At 44.2% G+C, this 25,328-nt stretch overlaps 5 protein-coding genes and 2 pseudogenes across 5 annotated transcripts; all 7 read right to left on the reverse strand.

The window, feature by feature from the left end:
* Window positions 1–115: 115 nt before the first annotated feature.
* LOC130113014 (protocadherin alpha-3-like) lies at window positions 116–2,926 on the reverse strand. Its single transcript, XM_056280534.1, has 2 exons — window positions 560–2,926; window positions 116–133 (listed from the first exon to the last, which is right to left on the reverse strand). Exons 1-2 carry the CDS (start codon window positions 2,924–2,926, stop codon window positions 116–118), a joined length of 2,385 nt encoding a protein of 794 aa, XP_056136509.1.
* A 1,178-nt stretch (window positions 2,927–4,104) lies between these two features.
* Window positions 4,105–6,486, reverse strand: LOC130112998 (protocadherin alpha-8-like). The gene has a single exon (XM_056280520.1). It carries the CDS (start codon window positions 6,484–6,486, stop codon window positions 4,105–4,107), a length of 2,382 nt encoding a protein of 793 aa, XP_056136495.1.
* A 2,335-nt stretch (window positions 6,487–8,821) lies between these two features.
* Window positions 8,822–11,227, reverse strand: LOC130109969 (protocadherin alpha-3-like; annotated as a pseudogene).
* A 1,420-nt stretch (window positions 11,228–12,647) lies between these two features.
* On the reverse strand, window positions 12,648–15,020 carry LOC130113008 (protocadherin alpha-3-like). The gene has a single exon (XM_056280528.1). The coding sequence runs from the start codon at window positions 15,018–15,020 to the stop codon at window positions 12,648–12,650; it is 2,373 nt and encodes a 790-aa protein (XP_056136503.1).
* Window positions 15,021–16,411: 1,391 nt separating this feature from the next.
* On the reverse strand, window positions 16,412–18,889 carry LOC130123070 (protocadherin alpha-3-like). Its single transcript, XM_056292195.1, has one exon. It carries the CDS (start codon window positions 18,776–18,778, stop codon window positions 16,412–16,414), a length of 2,367 nt encoding a protein of 788 aa, XP_056148170.1. The 5' UTR covers window positions 18,779–18,889.
* Window positions 18,890–19,042: 153 nt separating this feature from the next.
* Window positions 19,043–22,117, reverse strand: LOC130109980 (protocadherin alpha-3-like; annotated as a pseudogene).
* Window positions 22,118–22,358: 241 nt separating this feature from the next.
* LOC130122966 (protocadherin alpha-3-like) lies at window positions 22,359–24,737 on the reverse strand. Its single transcript, XM_056292060.1, has one exon. It carries the CDS (start codon window positions 24,735–24,737, stop codon window positions 22,359–22,361), a length of 2,379 nt encoding a protein of 792 aa, XP_056148035.1.
* Window positions 24,738–25,328: the final 591 nt, after the last annotated feature.

Raw genomic sequence — 25,328 nt, forward strand, 5'->3', positions numbered from 1 at the left:
CATCTAAAATGAAGGAAAAAAAAACTTTAATAATAGTTTAAAACATGTGTCTAAGGACAAAATGTTGTATTGCTGTAAAACCCACTGAGGCAAATTTGTAATTTGTGCTAATGGGCTACACAAATGAAATTGACTTGACCTACATCCCACGATGAAGTTCCACAAGTGAAAAGTACTGAAATACAAGTGCGTTTCCATTTAATTAGACTACGACAACATAATGCAACCAATTTGGTCAAGGGGGGGGGTATTTTGCAATGCTAACAAGAAAACGATGAGCTACATATGGACAGAAAGAGCAAGACAGACAGATAAACAGAATTACCGACTAACTTGTTGAGAGCCCAGCTTCAGGACCATGGATAGCGAAACCATTAGTCCTGTAATGTTATTCATTTACTTATTTATTTTGAAATGAGCAATGGCATCGAAGAGACTATCAAGCCAGGTAATAATTTTAACTTGCAAAAAAGAACCCATGACACTAAATCCCATGATCTGGACATCTTGTTTCGTGTTGTGTTGCAATTCAACAACTATAATTAAAACATTTCGCCACGCTTACCTCTGCAGACGCTCGTCTCCTGTCTGGGACCACTAGAGTATTCCCATTGCTTCCTGGGACTATAGTAGATCCTATACTCATTCTGGGTCCAACTAACATGTACCGTCTGTCTCCAGATCTGTACTGGATGCTGTGGCACAGAGTCCCGTCATAATTAGGGTCTTGTAAATACTTGGAGGAATAGTCTGCAGGTTTGGAGCACTGCATTACAATCAACACGATGATGCTGATGAGGAAAAGTGCTGAAACTGAGCCCAAAGTTATCATCAAATAAAGTGTCACATTGTCCTCATCTTCATCTTTTGCTGCACTTTTAACATCAGAAGCAGCAAAAGCCTCTTTGGGCTCCACAACCTTGACAACCACAGTAGCTGTTGCTGAGAGTGACACGTTCCCATTGTCTTTCACCAGTATGACCAGTTTATGTTCAGCCTCGTCTGACTCTGTGAATGAGCGAAGTGTTCTTATCTGTCCTGTGTAGCGGTCCAAACCAAACAGACTGTGGTCAGTGACTTCCTGCAGTGAAAATAACAACCAGCCGTTATATCCTATATCAGCGTCATACGCTCTCACTTTAGTCACCAGATGACCTGCGTTCACATTGCGGGGAATCTCCTCCACACCTTCAGCAGAACCGTTAGCGCTGATTGGATACAAGATGACTGGAGCGTTGTCGTTCTGATCCAGGATGAACACGTTCACTGTCACGTTGCTGCGCAACGGGGGACTTCCGGAGTCTGTGGCAACCACGTGGAACTGGAAAGTCTTCAAAGTTTCAAAGTCGAAACTTTTTAGCGCCAACACATCACCGTTGTCATGGTTGATGTTTAGAAATGATGTAAGTTGGTTATCTGCTCCTCCATCTCTTTGAATACTGTAAGAAATACGAGCATTATCACCTTCGTCCCGATCAGATGCCGTCACTGAAAATAGCGATGCTCCTGGCGCGTTATTCTCTGTGATATAAAACGTATAGGGGCTCAGTGAAAACTTTGGACTGTTGTCATTCACGTCTGACAGAACGAACCGTATCGTCTTCTCGGATGACAACGGTGGCTCACCGGTGTCTTTTACAACTATTGTGACGTCATACTCAGACTGTTGCTCTCTATCCAAAAGCGACTTAGTCACTACAGAATACATGTTGCTCTGTAACGTTGGATTAAGTGCAAACGGAACATCCTGAATGATAAAGCACAGCACTTTCCCGTTGAGACCAGCGTCGGAATCTTTTACACTGATCAACGCCACTGTTGTACCTGGCTTTGAATCTTCCGGGAGAGCGCTGGAAAAAGACGTCACTTCTACACGGGGCGCGTTGTCATTGACGTCAATAATATCAATAATGACTGTTTTGTCTGTTGTCAGGACAGCCATGCCTTTGTCGGATGCTTGTATGTCGATCTCATATCTGCTCTTCTCTTCGAAATCTATCACACCTGCCACCAGTATTTCTCCTGTCAGTGGGTTCAAATCAAAACGTGCCCGGATGTTTCCATCCACGTCATTCCCTAATGAATACACAACTTCGCCGTTTAAACCTTCGTCTAAATCTGTTGCATTTACTTGCACAACAACCGCCCCTTTAGGAGCATTTTCATTTAGTTCAACAGAGTAGGATTCTTTGGTGAAGACGGGAGGATTATCATTGACATCTGATACATCAACAATTATTTTAATTTCTCCAGATCTTGGAGGTTTACCTCCGTCGATGGCGGTAAGCATTAACGTATGCCTCCTCACAGATTCTCTATCGAGTGGCTTTTGGAGAATTAAAATGGGAGTTTTACGGTCTTCGCCCCGATCTTTCACTTCCAGACGAAAATGTTCATTGTGACTGAGTTTATACTGCTGCACAGATAAAGGACCGCTGTCGGCATCACGCGCCGTTTGTAACTGAAACCTTGCTCCGGATAGCGCAGATTCGGATATCTCCAACCTCTTTTCGCTTTCAGGGAAGCTGGGAGAGTGGTCATTTACATCCAGCACCTCCACCGAGACATAGTGGACCTCCAGTGGGTTTTCCAACACCGTTTTTAAGTCGATCAAACACAGCTTACTTCGCCTGCAGACCTCCTCTCTGTCAATGTTTCGGTTCACGTACAGTACGCCATCGTCCTGGTTTACCTGGAAAACGGGCTCAGCCAAGCCATCGACAATACGATATCCTCTTTCCTTCAGTGTGCTCTTGTCCAGCCCTAAATCCTTTGCGATATTTCCAACAACGGTCCCCTCGTTCACTTCCTCGTGTATAGAGTATCTGAGCTGAGCTGAAGCTCCGCTCCAAAGCGCAACCGCAGCGAATACGCATCTGACCCAACGCCATTGCTGCCTCCATGCCTGGCGCCCTCTTTGTTCCATGGTGTGCAGATAAAACAAGACTCTGCAGGAATTATTGCAACACGATCAACAGAACCTCCCCGCTAATTCTCCCTGAAGCGACGCGTTTTACTCTATACAGGACGCTCGAGATTAAACTGGCAGGAGATGTGGTGCTCAGTCGGTCAGTATGAAAAATGAGTATGATTATGGCAACAGACGTAACAAGGGGATGGGCCTAACAGCTGTGGTCATACGAGTTACCTGCTGTTACACTGACACCATCCGATCCAGATTCACATTGCAGAACAGCAGGACTGTATTTCTGACCAAAACAAATCCAATTTTAGCGACTAAAATAAACAGAAGCTTCGCGTAGAGAAAAAAAATCGACCTTTCAGGCTTAATTATAGGTGAGAGCTGATGTAGAAGCGTTAATCACATAAGGGAGGTGCATGTGTTCAGAGCTCTTCACTAATTCCAACTCAAAAACCGTAGCATCAATGACACTGCTGCAATCCACGACCTTTCCAACCCATAGAAAAGTAGATCGTTTTCAAGTCGTGGAGCAAACGCATATATCAGAACCATGCACAAAGACGGATACACACAACTGGTTCACATAACTCCAACGTCAAGGTCGCTTGGTGATGTACCCCCATTTGATTTATAAAACAATTATCATCTCTACAATGGAGCAATCATTACCTATAGAGAAACTGCAAAAACTGGGAAAATGAAGAAACTGGATCGCAGGTGCTTCCCGTGAAAGAAAACGACAATCCTTGACAGTACGAAGAAGACAAAACATACACACGAGCTCTGATGACATTAAAGTGAAATTGAAGCTGCATGCCTAAATTCGGTGGTAAAGGTACCTCTGACTCCTCACTGAGTGAGAGCAACATGCACAATTTCCATCGTACACACATGATAATGTATATGAGAGCGCGCAGAATAAAGCTTCAATACTGATACTGAATATAAATTGTTGTATTACTCTCCTACTTATTATTGTAAGTTTTAGAGAGAGTTGAGAGCATCATGGATCTACTATCATGGGAATCATGTAAACACAATTTGCGAATTTACACATGGAACACAGTGCCCCTTGAGATGCAACCATACCGTAACAACTTAAACTGGTAGATCTGATAACATATATCTGATGATACCCAGATACGCAGTTAGAAATATGCTGCATTATTATTCATTTTTGCTTATTTTGATAACAATATTTGTCTTACCTCTACAGATGTTCGCCTCCTGTCTGGGACCACTAGAGTATTCCCATTGCTTCCTGGGACTATAGTAGATCCTATACTCATTCTGGGTCCAACTAACATGTACCGTCTGTCTCCAGATCTGTACTGGATGCTGTGACACAGAGTCCCGTCATAATTGGGGTCTTGTAAATACTTGGAGGAATAGTCTGCAGGTTTGGAGCACTGCATCACAATCAACACGATGATGCTGATGAGGAAAAGTGCTGAAACTGAGCCCAAAGTTATCATCAAATAAAGTGTCACATTGTCCTCATCTTCATCTTTTGCTGCACTTTTAACATCAGAAGCAGCAAAAGCCTCTTTGGGCTCCACAACCTTGACAACCACAGTAGCTGTTGCTGAGAGTGACACGTTCCCATTGTCTTTCACCAGTATGACCAGTTTATATTCAGCCTCGTCTGTCTCTGTGAATGAGCGAAGTGTTCTTATCTGTCCTGTGTAGCGGTCCAAACCAAACAGACTGTGGTCAGTGACTTCCTGCAGTGAAAATAACAACCAGCCGTTATATCCTATATCAGCGTCATACGCTCTCACTTTAGTCACCAGATGACCTGCGTTCACATTGCGGGGAATCTCCTCCACACCTTCAGCAGAACCGTTAGCGCTGACTGGATACAAGATGACTGGAGCGTTGTCGTTCTGATCCAGGATGAACACGTTCACTGTCACGTTGCTGCGCAACGAGGGACTTCCGGAGTCTGTGGCAACCACGTGGAACTGGAAAGTCTTCAGTGTTTCAAAGTCGAAACTTTTTAGAGCTAATATGTCCCCTGTTTCAGAATTGATGTTAAGAAAGGAGGACACTTTATCTTCACCTCTATCTCTCAGAATGTGATACAAAATGAGAGCATTATCCCCCTGATCATTATCAAAAGCCTTGACTGAACATATAGACGCACCTGGAGTGTTGTTCTCAGTAATATAAAATGAATAGGGGCTCTGCAGAAACTCCGGACTGTTGTCATTCACATCTGATACCAGAACGTGGATTGCTTTTTCAGATGATAACACTGGCTCTCCAGCATCTTTGGCCACAATAGTAATATCGAAAAGATCCTGTCGTTCTCTGTCGAGGGGAGATTTGGTGACCAGAGAGTACATGTTATCCTGTAGTGACGGCGTTAATGTAAAAGGAACGTCCTCAGGAATGAAACAAACAACTTTGCCATTCAGTCCAGAATCTAAGTCGTTGACACTTATCAGTGCAACAGTCGTTCCGGGTCTGGAGTCCTCGGCAACTGAGTCAGAAAAAGAAGTAACTTCAATTTCCGGGGCGTTATCGTTAAGGTCAACAATTTTTACCCTAACACTTTTATCAGTTGTTAAGGGAACATAGCCCTTGTCAGAAGCCTGTATATCAATCTCATAGTTATCTTTCACTTCGAAATCTATCGGTCCTTTTACAATTATTTCCCCGGTATTTGCATTCACGTCGAAAAGTTTGCGTAACTTGTTGTTCACATTGTTACCGAGAGAATAAAGGACCTCACCGTTTGAGCCTTCATCCAAATCTGTGGCGTTAACCTTTATGAGTGTAGTGCCAATCGGAACATTTTCATCCAAGGTAACTGCATATGCATCCTTTGTAAATACTGGTAAATTGTCATTGACGTCGAGAACGTCCACGGTTAGCTCAACAGTCCCGGATCGAGGAGGCTTCCCCCCATCAATAGCCGTCAATGTAAACGTGTGTTTGTTCGCTACCTCCCGGTCGAGCGGCTTCTGTAAAACTAAAACGGGAATTTTCCCATCCTCGCCTCGGTCTATAATTTCCAATCGGAAGTGGTCATTCTGACTCAGTTTATACTGCTGCACGCAGTTCACGCCGGCGTCCGCGTCAGCTGCGGCTTGCAACTGAAACCGCGTCCCTGGGAGCACGGACTCGGAGATGTCCAGTCGTTTCTCCTCCTCTGGAAAGACGGGGGGATGATCGTTTACATCCAACACCTCCACGGCCACGTAATGGATCTCAAGCGGGTTCTCCAGTACGGTTTTCAGGTTGACTAAACAAGTACCGCTCCCCGCGCAAATCTCTTCTCGGTCGACTTTCTGGCTCACATACAAGATGCCATCATCCCGGTTAACCTGGAAGAGAGCTTCGGTGGATCCGGCCACGATGCGATATCCCCTCTCCTTCAGCGTGTGTTTGTCTAGCCCCAGGTCCTTGGCTATATTCCCCACGACGGAGCCTTCTCGGGTTTCTTCGGGTATTGAATATCTGACCTGCGCCGACGCTTCGCTGAAAACCAGAGCGAACATAAAGGCAACCCACCGCTGCCCGTCCCTCGATGACTTCCGTCCTCTTTGTTCCATCATGTGGTGATTTAACGAGCGGGAGCAGCGACACTACAACCCAAACACGGCTGATTCTTCACCAAACATATCCCCGGTCCTTCTTTCTCCCCTGGTTTGCCCGCGTCTAATGATTATGATTAAATCACGTATTGAGAGGTGTTAACCGTGGGCTCGCTCGTGAAGGACTGCATAACGCTCTCGCCACGGGGCGGGACACGGATATCGTGACGCTGCCACATCTTGCCCATACAGTGACATCATGTGATCTGGTAACTTATTGCAGGATGTTTACGGAGTAACAACATCCCGTACAAACGGAATTATGAATAAAATCATCACGTAAAATGCAACACCTGCATATCACTAGATTTTCCAAAATATTTACCACTAAATTGCATCTAATGTAGCCATGCACCCTGCAACCGAAACGGACAGAACTGGGCACAGGCACAACCTTCCACAACGTATATAGCTTAGTAAACCCCACATGGTAGGTGTTTGGTCTCTTGGAAGTATTTGCTTCAAAAGCCACACTCAGAGCTGGTATGACCTACACTAACAGACACTGCCTGCCCTCAACATGTTATACCAAACGTTTTATCTCATCGTGAATTACAGTGTAGTGAGGTAGCTGGGTGTTCTGTATTAAACAGACAGAAGCTGACAGAGTGTACATTGTACACACACTGGTACACTCTGTCATGTCCATCTACTCAGGCGTGTATGTAAGTAGCTAGCTAACATCTATTTCAGCATCTCTGGTATATTCTCTGCACCACTGCACTTTATCGCCTCTTGTTTTGCCTGTGTATAGTCAATCGTTGTGTGTATAGATGACGATTGTCATGTTGTAATGTTGTTATTCTATGTTAAGTACACTGAGAGAGCCACGAAACCTGAGTCAAATTCCATGTACAAGCAAGCCTACATGGCCAATAAACATGACTCTGATTCTGATTAAAAATAAAGCATGCCTTGCATACAATATACTGTGTGGAGAAGACTGATTTAAACACTGAATCCTCACTGTGCCAAAACTCAAAGTCTGAGCAATCTGCTGACATACAGCTTGAAATGTTTCACAACACTTTTCAGACAGCACACCGTAGAAACAACGTATATATTTTCCTATGTTAAAAACTAATTCCAGGACCCTATCTTGGTCATGAGGGGGATTTCCATACTTCACACTTCCAGCTGGTGACTTGCTTTCCACTGGACTCGATGCTTATTCCAACTACTTCTACAGCTTTCTTAAGTGCATGACGCATGAAGCCTTGATTGCAAATCCCCTGCAGCTTGTGCAACCTGTTGCAAGAAGTGAGTTCAAACTCCACCGAAATTGTTCAATAGTGCCTCACCTTGTCTTTCCAGCTCCCCAATTAAGCTCTGGGTGCTAGTTCGTCATATCTAGAGCAAGACATCCTTTCGCATTAATCTGCTACCATGTATTCCTGTGGTTAAGGCTGTTAAGTCAAAAGTAAAATGAAAATCCCGACATAAGCTTTAGCACTAGGAACAACAATGTTTTGACCATGAGCTGAAACAGCCCTCCAAATATATATATATATATTTATATATATGGTCTGTCTTCAGGCGACTATTGCAGCATCTGTTCTGCTATGAATCCACATATGCATACATCACATACATTCAGAGGGTGCTTCAAGCTTCAACCACTACCAGGCAGGTGCTCACGGAACTGGACTGTATAATTGATCAGACCAATAAAGTACTCCAAGGCCTTTGGGTTCAGTTTGGGTGAAGTTGCCCAGAGATTCTCTCTTTTATAACAATCATACACAGATTTACTGTCGGCTGTACCTAAAGATATCGTGTCCCTGTCCCTGTATGAAACATTGATATTTTTCTCCATTCAGTGTATGTGGAATATATTTCATGAGAATAACCTAACAATGGAGTGACATTCAAGAAAATGAATAACGTAATGATTATAGAATTCAAAGATCTTGCAATCAGATTGCAACAATGTCATTAAAGTTTAGTTGCATGCAACAATGTTGCACCCTAGGACACAGGTTGATGCTCATACGATCCTGTATGTATTATTTCCTTTTATAAAACAGATAGCTCAAATCAGTCAAAACGATTGGTTGCTAGCCGCGGTATAACGACCTCATACAACGGTGATGACGTCTAATTCTTTTACACAATTCCGTATCACTCCGCGTACGCAGGCAGCTAGGAGGGCCTATTACTTTGTAACACAATAAGAACATGTTAATAAATATGGTCTTTGATATTGCCATGCTTGGTAACCCTTTTATAAAAGCAATAGCTCACTCCGGGTGTCGTGACATTAAAGTACCTGCGGAAGCCAAGCCTTGTGGAGGAACTAGCGTATACGTGTGATTTGATGTTAGTGACTTAAAAACGTAACCCTGCTTACCTCTGCAGATGTTCGCCTCCTGTCTGGGACCACTAGAGTATTCCCATTGCTTCCTGGGACTATAGTAGATCCTATACTCATTCTGGGTCCAACTAACATGTACCGCCTGTCTCCAGATCTGTACTGGATGCTGTGACACAGAGTCCCGTCATAATTGGGGTCTTGTAAATACTTGGAGGAATAGTCTGCAGGTTTGGAGCACTGCATTACAATCAATACGACGATGCTGATGAGGAAAAGTGCTGAAACTGAGCCCAAAGTTATCATCAAATAAAGTGTCACATTGTCCTCATCTTCATCTTTTGCTGCACTTTTAACATCAGAAGCAGCAAAAGCCTCTTTGGGCTCCACAACCTTGACAACCACAGTAGCTGTTGCTGAGAGTGACACGTTCCCATTGTCTTTCACCAGTATGACCAGTTTGTGTTCAGCCTCGTCTGTCTCTGTGAATGAGCGAAGTGTTCTTATCTGTCCTGTGTAGCGGTCCAAACCAAACAGACTGTGGTCAGTGACTTCCTGCAGTGAAAATAACAACCAGCCGTTATATCCTATATCAGCGTCATACGCTCTCACTTTAGTCACCAGATGACCTGCGTTCACATTGCGGGGAATCTCCTCCACACCTTCAGCAGAACCGTTAGCGCTGACTGGATACAAGATGACTGGAGCGTTGTCGTTCTGATCCAGGATGAACACGTTCACTGTCACGTTGCTGCGCAACGACGGACTTCCGGAGTCCGTGGCAACCACGTGGAACTGGAAAGTCTTCAGTGTCTCAAAGTCAAAACTCTTCAGCGTAGATATGTCTCCGCTTTCAGAGTTGATGTTAAGAAAGGATGAGATTTTATCTCCTCCATCCCTCTTAATGAAATATGATATTACTGAATTTTCATTCTCATCCCGATCTGAAGCCTTCACTGAAAATAACGACACTCCTGCTACATTATTTTCACACACATAGAATGTATATGGGTTCTGAGAAAACACTGGACTGTTATCGTTCACATCTGATACAACAATGCGTATTGTCTTTGCAGACGACATGACAGGCTCACCGGCGTCCTTTGCAACTATTGTGACATCATAATGTGACTTTTCTTCTCTATCCAGTTGTGATTTGGTTATAACTGCGTACATGTTCTCCTGTAATGACGGGGATAGGGTAAAAGGGACATCCTCTTTGATTGTGCATAGTACTTTACCATTAATACCCGAGTCCAAATCATTCACGCTAATTAAAGCCACTGTGGTTCCGACTCTTGAATCTTCGCGGATAGAGTTGGAAAATGACGTCACCTCTATCTCTGGCGCATTATCATTCACGTCAATAACCGTTATGATTACACTTTTGTCGGCTGTTAAAGGAACCTGTCCCTTGTCAGATGCATGTATATCAATCTCATAACTTTTACTCGCCTCGAAATCTATCGGACCGATAACTTGAATTTCCCCCGTGACCGAGTCCACGCTGAAAAGGTCTAACAATTTCACATCCACTTCGTTGCCGAACGCGTATATGATTTCACCGTTTGCTCCCTCGTCCAAATCGGTTGCATTCACTTGTGTGACTATTGTGCCCGCAGGGACATTCTCCTCAAGTGTAACGGAATAAACATCCTTGCTAAAAACAGGGGAGTTGTCATTAACATCGATTACATCGATAAGGATTTCTAAAGCCCCGGTGGTCGCCGGCTTCCCTCCATCTACAGCCGTCAGTAGAAGCTCGTGTTGCGCAGCGGTTTCTCTATCCAGCTGCTTCTGCAGCACTAAAAACGGCACTTTGCGGTCTTCCCCTCTATCTTTGACTTCTACCTTGAAGTGTTCATTAGGACTCAGTTTGTACTGCTGCACGGAGAACTGGCCTCCGTCCGCGTCGCGCGCGGCTTGCAGCTGGAACCTTGCTCCCGGTAACGCGGATTCAAAAATATCAATCCTTTTCTCCTTCTCTGGAAAACTGGGAGAATGGTCGTTTACGTCGAGTATTTCCACCGCCACGTAATGGATCTCCAGCGGGTTTTCTAACACGGTTTTCAGATTTACCACGCACGAACTGCTCCGTTCGCACACCTCCTCCCTGTCGATGTTTCTGTTCACATGCAAGATGCCATCGTCCTGATTCACCGTAAACAGGGGTGGATCTGAGCCGGCCACAATGCGATACCCCCTCGCTCTTAGCGTGCCCTTATCCAGACCCAAATCCTTAGCTATATTTCCGACTACGGTTCCTTCATTCACCTCTTCGGGTATAGAATATCTGATCTGAGCAAATACTCCGCTTAGAGGATTCAACACCACCATGAAGATGAACCACCCCGGCCGGCCGTTCCGTATCTTGCATCCTCTTTGTTCCATGACTTGGCGGTGACAAAGAATAATCCACAAGATCTACAAAGACAGATCATACATCTTTTCCTGAACGCAGGCCACGGTGTAGCCTAGGTCCCGCCGCAGATGAAGGGGAACGAAACGAAATAGTCGTGTCCGAGCTATGAGTCGATGCAATCTGAGCAACAATGAAGTCTGTGTGGTGGGTGGACCAAGATGAAGACGACGAGGAAAACCCATTTGAGAACCTCTTTTTCTGCTAGAACCACACACTGACACCGTGTGTTCAACCCCCACATTACACGGTTATCATGCAGTTTGGGAAAGAAAGAATAATCTCGCACTTCATGATTATGTCAATGAATCCATACCGTAAAAAACAACAGAAAAACCTGCACCACCCTGACTTTACGATGACGGATACAAGATGGACCAGCACATCTGACAATACCCTGCCCCTACTCACACATAGCTAATGGTGGGGTGAATACTGACTTGAAATACAGGTGTGTGTATTCGTGCTCGCGTTTAACTTAAAAAAACAAAATCGTCATCACCTATCTTTCATAGAGGAATGGAGTTTGGAACCGTGGAGAGCAACAACTGTAAAAACAGATGTATCTGCAAGCTACTCATCTTTTTAAGAACAAAAATTGACCAAAACATACATAGACTATAGAAATATGCTAAATATAAATTCATCTGTGGGTGTTTAGTGAGCGAACCCACCCTGGCAGGAAGATGAGAGACTCCTCGTGGTGGCTAATGCCATTAGCCACCACGTGACGTAACTCGTGTTACGTCATTTACTTCCAGGTCTTAATATAAGCCAGCTTTGATATTACATGAACGTGTTCAAACGGGTAAAACTTTTTGCACCACGCAATGATTGAACCAAATGTGTCCTTTGTTGACTTTGCACTGCAGCATATGTCGAATATGTAGTCCCATACCTGCGTGCAGGGTAGGACTCGTGTTTCAGTAATGTGTGACTCAAATTCATTTACACATAATATACGTGACAGAAGACAGAAGCATGGGTCCACAGGCCTACCTACCCTGGAAGAGACATTTACGTCCGTATCATGTTTTCCAAATAAACGTTTAGCAGTAAATACTGGCCAGTACCCAACACCAATATGGCTGTTATGCACATTTTTCTCTACACATATAGTTTCTAAAATTACTTATGCTAATGTCCACAACGTGAAACTCGTAACATTCTCTATGTTGTTGCCTTTTTTTCTCTTTATGAACTCTCAAAGTTTTTTTTATCCATGCCAATGTGAAACGAAGACCTCAAATTGCAAATTCACCAACATTTTAGATGTGACATAGAAATTATTGGTGAGAAAGCCATTCATTCTGACAGCAAACAAATTTCAACGACCAGGAAGACTTGTTGATAGTGAAAGTTTTCAAAAATCATATTAAGGATTTTTTATAATTATATTTGTCTTACCTCTGCAGATGTTCGCCTCCTGTCTGGGACCACTAGAGTATTCCCATTGCTTCCTGGGACTATAGTAGATCCTATACTCATTCTGGGTCCAACTAACATGTACCGTCTGTCTCCAGATCTGTACTGGATGCTGTGGCACAGAGTCCCGTCATAATTAGGGTCTTGTAAATACTTGGAGAAATAGTCTGCAGGTTTGGAGCACTGCATTACAATCAACACGATGATGCTGATGAGGAAAAGTGCTGAAACTGAGCCCAAAGTTATCATCAAATAAAGTGTCACGTTGTCCTCATCTTCATCTTTTGCTGCACTTTTAACATCAGAAGCAGCAAAAGCCTCTTTGGGCTCCACAACCTTGACAACCACAGCAGCTGTTGCTGAGAGTGACACGTTCCCATTGTCTTTCACCAGTATGACCAGTTTATGTTCAGCCTCGTCTGTCTCTGTGAATGAGCGAAGTGTTCTTATCTGTCCCGTGTAGCGGTCCAAACCAAACAGACTGTGGTCAGTGACTTCCTGCAGTGAAAATAACAACCAGCCGTTATATCCTATATCAGCGTCATACGCTCTCACTTTAGTCACCAGATGACCTGCGTTCACATTGCAGGGAATCTCCTCCACACCTTCAGCAGAACCGTTAGCACTGACTGGATACAAGATGACTGGAGCGTTGTCGTTCTGATCCAGGATGAACACGTTCACTGTCACGTTGCTGCGCAACGGGGGACTTCCGGAGTCCGTGGCAACCACGTGGAACTGGAAAGTCTTCAAAGTCTCAAAGTCAAAACTTTTAAGTGCCAATATATCACCACTTTCAGGGTTTACATTTAGGTATGATGCAACATTATCACTGGCGCCATCTCTCAAGATGTTATACAGAATATTGGCATTCTCGCCATCGTCACGGTCTGAAGCTTGCACTGAAAATACAATGGACCCTGCAGCATTATTCTCTGTAACGTAAAAAGAATAAGGATTCAACGAGAACTCTGGCCTGTTGTCATTAACATCAGACACAAGTACACTTATCATTTTGTCAGATGATAAGGGTGGGTCACCTGCGTCTCTTGCAGTTATTGTAAGATCATAATGAGATTGCTGTTCTCTATCCAAAATATGTTTGGTCACTAGCGAGTACATGTTATCTTTTAAAGATGGGCTCAGTGTAAAGGGGACATCTTGGTTTATAAAGCACAAAACCTTTCCATTGAGACCAGAATCCGAGTCTTTTACACTGATTAGTGCCACCGTTGTGCCTGGTTTTGAGTCTTCCAGCAGAGCACTGGAAAAGGATGTCACTTCGATCTCGGGTGCATTATCATTGACGTCAACAATATTAATGACAACAGTTTTGTCTGTGGTCAATATAACAGAACCCTTGTCGGATGCTTGGATGTCAATCTCATACCTGCTTTTTTCTTCAAAATCGATTACTCCTGCCACCAGTATTTCTCCTGTTAATGGGTTCAATTCGAAACGTGCACGCGCGTTTGCATCCACGTCATTACCAAAAGAATACACAACTTCACCATTTGAACCTTCGTCTGCATCTGTAGCATTCACTTGCGCAACAACTGTGCCTCGAGGAGAATTTTCATTTATCTGCACCGAGTAAGACTCCTTGGTGAAGACTGGAGGGTTATCATTGACATCTGATATATCTACTAATATTTTCATTTCTCCAGACCTCGGAGGTTTTCCTCCATCTATGGCCGTGAGCGACAACGTATGGCTCCTCGCAGACTCTCTATCCAGCGGCTTCTGCAGGATTAGTATGGGTGTTTTACGGTCCTCACCGCGATCTTTAACTTCCAAACGGAAATGGTCGTTGTGATTCAGTTTATACTGCTGGACGGACAACGGACCGCTATCGGCGTCACGCGCGGCTTGTAGCTGAAACCTCACTCCTGGTAACGCAGACTCAAATATCTCCAGTCGTTTCTCTTTCTCCGGGAAGACGGGGGAGTGGTCGTTTACATCTAACACCTCCACCGAGACATAGTGCACTTCCAGCGGATTCTCCAAAACTGTTTTCAAGTCGATCAAACACGCGCTGCTCCGCTCGCACACCTCCTCTCTGTCTATCTTTCGAGTCACGTATAACACGCCGTCGTCCTGGTTCACCTGGAAAGGTGGCTCGTTCGAGCCATAGACAATACGATACCCCCTGTCTCTTAGCGTACTCTTGTCCAGTCCCAAATCCTTGGCGATATTCCCGACAACGCTTCCTTCGTTCACCTCCTCGTGTATGGAGTATCTGAGCTGAGCTGAAGCTCCGCTCCAAAGCGCAACCGCAGCCAACGCGTATGCGACCCAGCGCCATTGCTGCCTCGGTGCCTGGCGTCCTCTTTGTTCCATGGTGTTCAGAAGAAAACAGCCAATCTAAAAGAGTTTTAGATCAAAAAATAATCCCCTGTCATATTCCTTGACAATGTTTTTCGTTTTCCCTCAGCAAAGATCTGGAAACAATATGGAATCTAGATGTTGCTTTCAAGCAGATGAGAAGCATATCTTTCTGCCGATGCTCAAAAATCAGACTGATATAAGCATGGGCCGAGTGGGTAATGAGACAGCCTTCAGAAGGGTTATCCACTATTACACTGACACCAAACGATGCAGGATGATATTGCAGGACCTCGTTGGCTAGAAATAATCATTTTTAAAGAGTTACAAAACTAAACGTAGACAGGCTAAAATGCAACCTGTTGTTTAACATGGGGGGAGCTGAGGGAGTCCCATTTCATCAACCAGAAGAAAGGTGTCTCTAACTTTTGCGCCTTACTTTAGCAAAATCTTACGTGAAGTACAATAAACCTTATGAATTACTTACTATTGCATGGTCGCCATAGTGTAAACCAAAATTATTTGCAGTATGCATGAGTTGAAACATTGGAATTTATAGATAGAAAGAGAGCAATATTCTCTATGCATGAACTCAATTCCCCCTCGGGGATGTATAAAGTATTCTGATTCTGATCCTGATTAAAAATACAGATTTTACTACCAAGGACAGCGCAAACTCTAGCAAAAGGGATGAAGTTGCATCAGCATGAAGCACTCTAAGATACAAATGAAAAATAGGAAAGTTGCTGAGAACCTCATTGGGATACAAAACAATCTAAAGTAATAAAGCAACAATATGGCTAAACTGTTCATAGCCATTTATGCTGCCACTGGATAGAAGACGTAAATTTTAAAAAAAACAGGTAACGAGCGATAACTAAAGCTTTTAACAACATGTATGAGTCAAATAACATGTTTATCAAAAGACGTTAAAATCACAAAAAACACCATAAGGGTCCTTGGAGATCTAGACAATATAACGCAAATGACCCATATAACGATAAAATCTGTCAATGCGCGACAAACTTGAAGTAAAACAAGAGGTGGGCTCGCATGATGTGCAAGTGGCTGAAAAGAAAATGTCATCAATGATTATGAAATGTCACACTTTTCCATTCAGCCACACGGCTAGTAGGCTATTCAGGAATATACACTGGGCTAGGGATCAAAGGTCATGTACAGGGGCCAAATGTATCCTGAAAATGTATACATATGAGTCTCATCCTATGATGTGGAAACACTTTAAACTTGCAATAAAATGCTATTTATGGCAACTGACTTAGAATTAATTCCTTCACTTTGCTACTTTGAATCCACTCGTGAAAAGAGTTGATCACTTCTGCTTCCAAGTTTCCAAACACGCCAACACTCAAAAACAAAGACATTTAATTTATGTAACTATCACTTCATCTTACCTCTCCCGATGTTCGCCTCCTGTCTGGGACCACTAGAGTATTCCCATTGCTTCCTGGGACTATAGTAGATCCTATACTCATTCTGGGTCCAACTAACATGTACCGTCTGTCTCCAGATCTGTACTGGATGCTGTGACACAGAGTCCCGTCATAATTGGGGTCTTGTAAATACTTGGAGGAATAGTCTGCAGGTTTGGAGCACTGCATTACAATCAATACGATGATGCTGATGAGGAAAAGTGCTGAAACTGAGCCCAAAGTTATCATCAAATAAAGTGTCACATTGTCCTCGTCTTCATCTTTTGCTGCACTTTTAACATCAGAAGCAGCAAAAGCCTCTTTGGGCTCCACGACCTTGACAACCACAGTAGCTGTTGCTGAGAGTGACACGTTCCCATTGTCTTTCACCAGTATGACCAGTTTATGTTCAGCCTCGTCTGTCTCTGTGAATGAGCGAAGTGTTCGTATCTGTCCTGTGTAGCGGTCCAAACCAAACAGACTGTGGTCAGTGACTTCCTGCAGTGAAAATAACAACCAGCCGTTATATCCTATATCAGCGTCATACGCTCTCACTTTAGTCACCAGATGACCTGCGTTCACATTGCGGGGAATCTCCTGCACACCTTCAGCAGAACCGTTAGCGCTGACTGGATACAAGATGACTGGAGCGTTGTCGTTCTGATCCAGGATGAACACGTTCACTGTCACGTTGCTGCGCAACGGGGGACTTCCGGAGTCTGTGGCAACCACGTGGAACTGGAAAGTCTTCAAAGTTTCGGAGTCGAAATTTTTGAGTGGCAATATATCACCATTTTCCACGTTGATGTTCAGGTATGAAGTTATTTTATTATCTTCCCCGCCATCTCTAAAAATATGATACGAAACATCAGCATTGGTTCCCTCATCACGATCAAGTGCTTGGACTGAAAAAAGTGAGGTCCCTTGAGCGTTGTTCTCCGTAACATAAAACGTATAGGGGCTCAATGAAAACTCTGGCCTATTATCGTTTACATCCGATACGACAACGCTTATTGTCTTCATTGATGACATGGCTGGCTCACCAGCATCTTTAGCAATTATTGTGACGTCATAATACGATTGCTTTTCTCTGTCCAGCTGGGACTTTGTGACGACAGCATACATGTTATCTTGTATCGACGGTGTCAAAGTAAACGGCGTGTCAGCGCTCAAATATCCAATAACTTTTCCATTGAGTCCAGAGTCCAAGTCAGTAATGCTAATAAGCGCCACCGTTGTCCCGGGTCTAGAATCTTCTGAAATTGCGCTTGATAGTGACGAAACCTCAATCTCTGGTGCGTTGTCATTTAAGTCTACAATTTTGATGGTAATACTTTTCTCTGCTGTCAGAGGAACTGACCCCTTATCAGATGCCTGGATATCAATCTCATAGCTTTCCTCCGTCTCATAATCGATCAGCCCTGCCACAGTAATTTCACCAGTATTCGTGTCTATATCAAACAGTTCCCGCACTTTAATGTTTGCGTTATTACCAAATGAATAAATGACTTCTCCATTCACACCTTCATCCGTATCTGACGCATTAACTTGGATGATCTTCGTGCCAACGGGGGAGTTTTCACTTAACGTGACAGAATATACCTCCTTACTGAAAACAGGCATGTTGTCATTTATATCCAAAACATCGATGGGTATATTTACTGTTCCGGACATCGGAGGCTTTCCTCCGTCTATCGCTGTCAGTAGCAGTTTGTGGTTACTATTAGTTTCTCTGTCTAATTGTTTTTGTAAATATAAAATTGGCACTTTACCATCTTTGCCTCTGTCTTTGACTTCCAAGCGGAAGTGATCGCTGGGGCTGAGTTTATACTGCTGAACAGCATTTGCGCCACTGTCCGCATCGCGGGCGGCCTGCAACTGAAACCGCGCACCAGGCAATGCGGACTCCGATATCTCCAGTTTCCTCTCTCCCTCCGGGAAGGTGGGAGAGTGGTCATTGACATCCAGTACCTCCACTCCAACGTAGTGGATCTCCAGTGGATTCTCCAACACGGTTTTGAGGTTGATATGGCAGACGCTCATCCGTCCACATACCTCTTCTCTGTCTATTTTCCGGTTCAGATAAAGCACTCCATCGCTCTGGTTTATCAGGAATAAGGGCTGGGCTGAGCCAGACACGATACGAAACCCTCTCTCTTTGAGAATATTTAGATCAATTCCCAGATCCTTGGCTATATTACCGACAACAGTCCCTTCGTTGAGCTCCTCGGAAATGGAATATTTTATCTGCGCCGATGCGCCGTTCAAAATGAAAGCCAAGCCGACGACAAAGACCAAAGCCTTCCGTCGGTGTCGCCGTGCACACCCGCTTTCTTCCATGATTTGGAGCGAAAACCAGACTTCAACACTCCAGAGAATCCTCTATCCGTCTATAGTGGCCATACGTCTAGCTATTCCGATTGGATAAACGTCAAAATGTTAAAGATCTTCCTCTGAGGCATGTGGCAAAACGTTGTCTTCTGACTAAACGTCGAGGGGGCGGACTCGCACTTACGTTAACATAATGTGAATAAGGTTATATTTTAGTTGAGTACTGCCATCATGCGGATCTACAAGATACTGCAAATAATTTTGAATGTAAGGTCATTTTTCAATGGCAAGCTGCAAGCAGAGGGACAAACTTGGCGGACTATCCTGCGTAAGGTGAAATATATATAGTGCAAAACAAAGAACCACAGTTTTTATGGTGTGTGTTTTTAGGTCAAATAATATTCGAAATTCAAGAAGCCACAAAATATTAGTGGACCACATTTGCTTTTCATGTTCAACAACTATTCAAATATGTGTTTCATCCATCTGGATGATACCCGTGCTTAGACAACGCAGAATCAAAAGAAAGAAAGAACATTAAAAGGGTGGGGTAAGGTGAAAGTTAAAAGTGAACAGCAAAACAAAATATGAACAGTGTTCAGAGTGCTTACCTCTACAGACAGCCTCCTCCTGTCTGGGACCACTAGAGTATTCCCATTGCTTCCTGGGACTATAGTAGATCCTATACTCATTCTGGGTCCAACTAACATGTACCGTCTGTCTCCAGATCTGTACTGGATGCTGTGACACAGAGTCCCGTCATAATTAGGGTCTTGCAAATACTTGGAGGAATAGTCTGCAGGTTTGGAGCACTGCATTACAATCAACACGATGATGCTGATGAGGAAAAGTGCTGAAACTGAGCCCAAAGTTATCATCAAATAAAGTGTCACATTCTCCTCGTCTTCATCTTTTGCTGCACTTTTAACATCAGAAGCAGCAAAAGCCTCTTTGGGCTCCACAACCTTGACAACCACAGTAGCTGTTGCTGAGAGTGACACGTTTCCATTGTCTTTCACCAGTATGACCAGTTTATGTTCAGCCTCGTCTGTCTCTGTGAATGAGCGAAGGGTTCTTATCTGTCCTGTGTAGCGGTCCAACCCAAACAGACTGTGGTCAGTGACTTCCTGCAGTGAAAATAACAACCAGCCGTTATATCCTATATCAGCGTCATACGCTCTCACTTTAGTCACCAGATGACCTGCGTTCACATTGCGAGGAATCTCCTCCACACCTTCAGCAGAACCGTTAGCGCTGACTGGATACAAGATGACTGGGGCGTTGTCGTTCTGATCCAGGATGAACACGTTCACTGTCACGTTGCTGCGCAACGGGGGACTTCCGGAGTCTGTGGCAACCACGTGGAACTGGAAAGTCTTCAACGTTTCAAAGTCAAAGTTTTTCAGTGCGTAGATATGCCCATTATCTGAATTGATATTCAAGAACGGCACAACGTCTTTTTGCGGTTCGTACCCTTTGGCTAAATGATAAGCTATTATAGCGTTATCCCCCAAATCTTTATCAGAAGCGGTTACAGATAATATCGAGTCACCTGGGGCATTGTTTTCTAACATGTACAGCGCGATAGGGTTTTGAGGAAATACTGGAGCGTTGTCATTCACGTCTGCGATCTCAATACTCAGCGTTTTGATGGTGGATAAAGGGGGTTGGCCACAGTCCGTAGCTGTGATTGTGATGTCATAAGAAGATGTACTTTCTCTATCCAAGGTGCCCTTTGTGACGATCGAATATGCGTTTTCTTGAAAAGAGGGTTTGAGTTCGAAAGGCATGTCGTCAGATAATCTGCACATTATCTTACCATTTATTCCAGAATCCCTATCTGTCAAGCTAATCAGAGAGATGACCGTTCCTGGTTTTGCATCCTCTGCCACTGTGTTAGAGAGTGACGTCACGTCAATTTCCGGTTTGTTGTCATTCACGTCTGTTATCTTTATAATAACATTGCAGTCAACAGTTAGAGGAGGCTGTCCTTTATCGGAGGCTTGTACGATCAACCTGTAGACCTCGTTTTCTTCAAAGTCTATTCTTCCTTTAACTCGAATCACGCCGGTAACACTGTCTAATTCAAAAAGGTCGTGCACGCCTTTCTTTAAATTTCTGCCAAGCTTATATTCAACTTCGCCATTAGAGCCATCGTCTGCATCTGTCGCATTAATCTTAACGACGATCTGTCCTATATCTGCATTCTCCTGCAGATTCACGGAGTACACATCTTGACTGCAAACCGGCTGGTTATCGTTACTGTCCAGCACCGTTACCGTCACGTTGAGCGTCCCCGATTTAGGCGGATTTCCTCCGTCTATTGCCGTCAACAGCAGTGCATGCTTGATATTCTGTTCCCGGTCTAGAGGTTTTCGTAATACCAAGAACGGAATTTTGTCCTCGTCCCCACTGTCTCTCAGTTCTAGATCAAAATAATCGTTTTCGTTCAATTTGTAAAGTCGAACAGAGTTTAGTCCGGAGTCCAGATCGCGTGCACTGTGCAATTCAAAGCGGGCACCGGGGGGTTTATTCTCGGCTACGTCTATATACAGGTGCTTGTCTAAAAAACCGGGGGAATGATCATTTATGTCTTTTACCTCTATCCCGACGTAATGGATCTCTAAGGGATTCTCGACGGCGATTTTTATATTGATCACGCAGGGGCCGCTCGCGTCACAGAGCTCTTCTCGGTCGATGTTTCCCTGAACATACATGACTCCATTGTTCTGATTCACCTCGAAAAGCGCGTCCTTGGATCCAGACACGATACGAAAACGCCGATCTTTCAATGTGCTGACATCGAGACCCAGGTCCTTCGCAACGTTTCCAACCACGGATCCCACTTTCGCCTCCTCCTGAACAGAGTACCTTATCTGAGCAGAAACCTGTGTCCCAAAGCACATCAGCACAGAGACGCGCAGAGCAAACCGCCAGCACGCCATCCTCTTTGTCCGTCTATGTTCAGCAACACTTACACATCCAACAAAATACACCATAATCGCGAATCCACAGGTATACGACGAATTCCTTTTTCATGTTTTCATCCTTGAAAAATTTTAGTTTTTCTTTCCTCAAAACGTGTCTGTATCACGCGCCGCCTTGGTGAAACCTCCTCCTTTATTTGATATGGAAAAAATATATATATATATATACATATATATATATATATATATCCTAGTGGGGCAGGGCTTACACCAAACACATAGAACTCACTCTCGGTGTAACATCGACACCATGTGGGCCAATATAAGGATGATTTCACATGATTGCTACTGTAAACCTATGAAAGATAACTGATAATGAATAAATACGTGCCCTGCAACTACTGAGCGCCACAACTGACATTCAGGTCAACGGACAGCGACTCTCCAACACTTCCACACGCTTTCTGAATGCATCTAGAAGAAGAAAACTGAATGCACTGATACAGTTGAAATAAAAGTGTCTGGCTTAGGAGACACAGGTCAATCAATGAATGTTCCCCATATTTATTAACACACCGTCTTGCTTTAAACAAAACTGATGAACGAATATGTGAGAGGGAGAAAAGTGTTGCACGCAAATTAATGCGCAGAACCTCTATAATTTAAACACTTCTTACCTCTACAGATGCTCGTCTCCTCCTGTCTGGGACCACTAGAGTATTCCCATTGCTTCCTGGGACTATAGTAGATCCTATACTCATTCTGGGTCCAACTAACATGTACCGTCTGTCTCCAGATCTGTACTGGATGCTGTGACACAGAGTCCCGTCATAATTAGGGTCTTGTAAATACTTGGAGGAATAGTCTGCAGGTTTGGAGCACTGCATTACTATCAACACGATGATGCTGATGAGGAAAAGTGCTGAAACTGAGCCCAAAGTTATCATCAAATAAAGTGTCACATTGTCCTCGTCTTCATCTTTTGCTGCACTTTTAACATCAGAAGCAGCAAAAGCCTCTTTGGGCTCCACAACCTTGACAACCACAGTAGCTGTTGCTGAGAGTGACACGTTCCCATTGTCTTTCACCAGTATGACCAGTTTATGTTCAGCCTCGTCTGTCTCTGTGAATGAGCGAAGTGTTCTTATCTGCCCTGTGTAGCGGTCCAAACCAAACAGACTGTGGTCAGTGACTTCCTGCAGTGAAAATAACAACCAGCCGTTATATCCTATATCAGCGTCATACGCTCTCACTTTAGTCACCAGATGACCTGCGTTCACATTGCGGGGAATCTCCTGCACACCTTCAGCAGAACCGTTAGCGCTGACTGGATACAAGATGACTGGAGCGTTGTCGTTCTGATCCAGGATGAACACGTTCACTGTCACGTTGCTGCGCAACGGGGGACTTCCGGAGTCCGTGGCAACCACGTGGAACTGGAAAGTCTTCAAAGTTTCAAAGTCAAAACTCTTGAGTGCCAATATATCACCATTTTCAGGGTTGACGTTAAGAAAGGAAGTCAGTTTATTGTCACTAGTTCCATCCCGGAGAATATGATATGAAATGAGAGCATTGCTGCCCTCGTCGACATCGGATGCCCTCACTGAAAGTACCGATGCTCCTGGAGTGTTATTCTCAGTGACATAAAATGAATAGGGGCTTTGTGAAAATGCTGGACTATTGTCGTTTACATCAGACACGACAATACTTATTGTTGTTTCAGATATCAAGGAGGGCTCCCCCGCGTCTTTGCAAACTATAGTCACATCATAAACTGACTGGGCTTCCCTGTCTAGCTGTGACTTAGTGACCACAGCAAACATGTTCTCTTGAATTGATGAAGTTAATGTAAACGGGTTATTTTCAACTAAATAGCTGATAACTTTTCCGTTGAGTTCAGAGTCCAAATCAGTGATACTGATCAGCGCTACCGTTGTCCCTGGTCGCGAGTCTTCCGAGATTGCGTTTGACAACGACGTCACCTCTATTTCGGGGGCGTTGTCGTTTAAGTCTGCGATTTTAACTATAATGCCCTTATCTGTTCTAAAAGGGATGCTTCCCTTATCGGAGGCCTGTATGTCAAAATCGTAGCTGTCTTGAACCTCAAAATCTACCTGGCCTTTCACGGTGATCTCCCCGGAAATGGAGTTGATGTCAAACAGCTCACGTATTTTACTTTTGACATTACTTCCAAAAGAGTAAACCACCTCTCCGTTGGAACCGTCGTCTGAATCCGTGGCATTAACTCGCATCACTGTCGTGCCAATGGGGCAGTTCTCTGGCAGCACGGCAGAATACGTGTCCTTTGTGAAGGCGGGCATGTTGTCATTCACATCTAAAACGTCAATGTATATTTCAACTGTGCCGGACTTTGGAGGATTTCCGCCATCTATCGCCGTCAGTATTAACCGGTGGTTCCTCCTCTCCTCCCTGTCTAGCGGTTTCTGCAGTTGTAAGATCGGGGTTTTCCCATCTCTTCCGCGATCTTTGACTTGTAATCGGAAATGGTTGTTCTGGCTGAGTTTATACTGCTGAACAGAATTCGAGCCCCCGTCGGGGTCGCGCGCATCTTGTAATTGAAACCTCGCTCCCGGCAAGGCGGACTCCGAGATCTCGAGTCTCTTCTCTCTCTCCGGGAAGATCGGCGAATGGTCGTTTATATCCAATACCTCGACCGTGACATAATGGACCTCCAGCGGGTTTTCTAAAATCATTTTAAGGCTAATCAAACACGCGCCGACCTCGCCGCATATCGCCTCTCTGTCAATTTCCCGGTTCACATAAAGGACGCCGTCATTCTCGTTCACCTTGAAAAGAGGCTCCGTTGCAGCAGACGTGATGCGGAATCCCCTCTCCTTCATTACGTTCAGATCTACTCCGAGATCCTTCGCTATGTTGCCAACACCTGTTCCCTCTTTAACCTCTTCAGGGATAGAGTAGCTTATCTGAGCCGAGGCCACGCTGAAAACCCAAAGCGAAGTCATCACGAAGACGACCAATTGCGCACGCATCCTCCACACATATCGCCCTCTTTGTTCCATGGCTTTAGGGGGGTGAAAGCAGAACCGTGAACCATCTACTTCTTGATATCCTGTCGCTTTCTGTCCATCACAGCTGTGGGTATATAGTCCGGGCTCGGTACAGTTTCAGCCGCCAGATGCTTACTCCATTGTTAAATGTTTCCTTCTCTGTCTGAGCGCCGAATGGGCGGACTCACTTATGTACAGTCAGCCTTATTAAACAGTATTCTGCTCAGATAGCGCCGCCATGTGACTCAATAGCATACTACAGTGGTGTAGCTTTATCCATGTTAGAGCCCATCATTAGAGTTAGAACTTGATAACAGTCAACAAAACCGCCAATAAAAATTACATCTGCGGATTTGAAACAAGGTAATTGAACAATATATTTTGACGAGAAAAGGGTGAAGCTGACTGTTAACTAGCACCTATTGGCTGTTTCATTGACGTTTGTAAGCTTTTTTTAATCTCTACACTCGATATGATATGTTAATAAACCGACAATGGGAAATTTTAAGAACATTAAATAAAATGAAATCAAGTAGCCTGCATCAATTCTGAAAAGATGGTTAAAAAGTGACAGTACACAGGATCAACCAAGCTCACATACGC

Source organism: Lampris incognitus, chromosome 1 (assembly GCF_029633865.1).
Source record: "Lampris incognitus isolate fLamInc1 chromosome 1, fLamInc1.hap2, whole genome shotgun sequence".
Classification (NCBI taxonomy): Eukaryota; Metazoa; Chordata; class Actinopteri; order Lampriformes; family Lampridae; genus Lampris; species Lampris incognitus.

Bases quoted from the DNA above. Each gene is read 5' to 3' on its own strand.
- LOC130113014 (XM_056280534.1), bottom strand. From the start codon at position 2,926: ATGGAACAAAGAGGGCGCCAGGCATGGAGGCAGCAATGGCGTTGGGTC.
- LOC130112998 (XM_056280520.1), bottom strand. From the start codon at position 6,486: ATGATGGAACAAAGAGGACGGAAGTCATCGAGGGACGGGCAGCGGTGG.
- LOC130113008 (XM_056280528.1), bottom strand. From the start codon at position 15,020: ATGGAACAAAGAGGACGCCAGGCACCGAGGCAGCAATGGCGCTGGGTC.
- LOC130123070 (XM_056292195.1), bottom strand. From the start codon at position 18,778: ATGGAAGAAAGCGGGTGTGCACGGCGACACCGACGGAAGGCTTTGGTC.
- LOC130122966 (XM_056292060.1), bottom strand. From the start codon at position 24,737: ATGGAACAAAGAGGGCGATATGTGTGGAGGATGCGTGCGCAATTGGTC.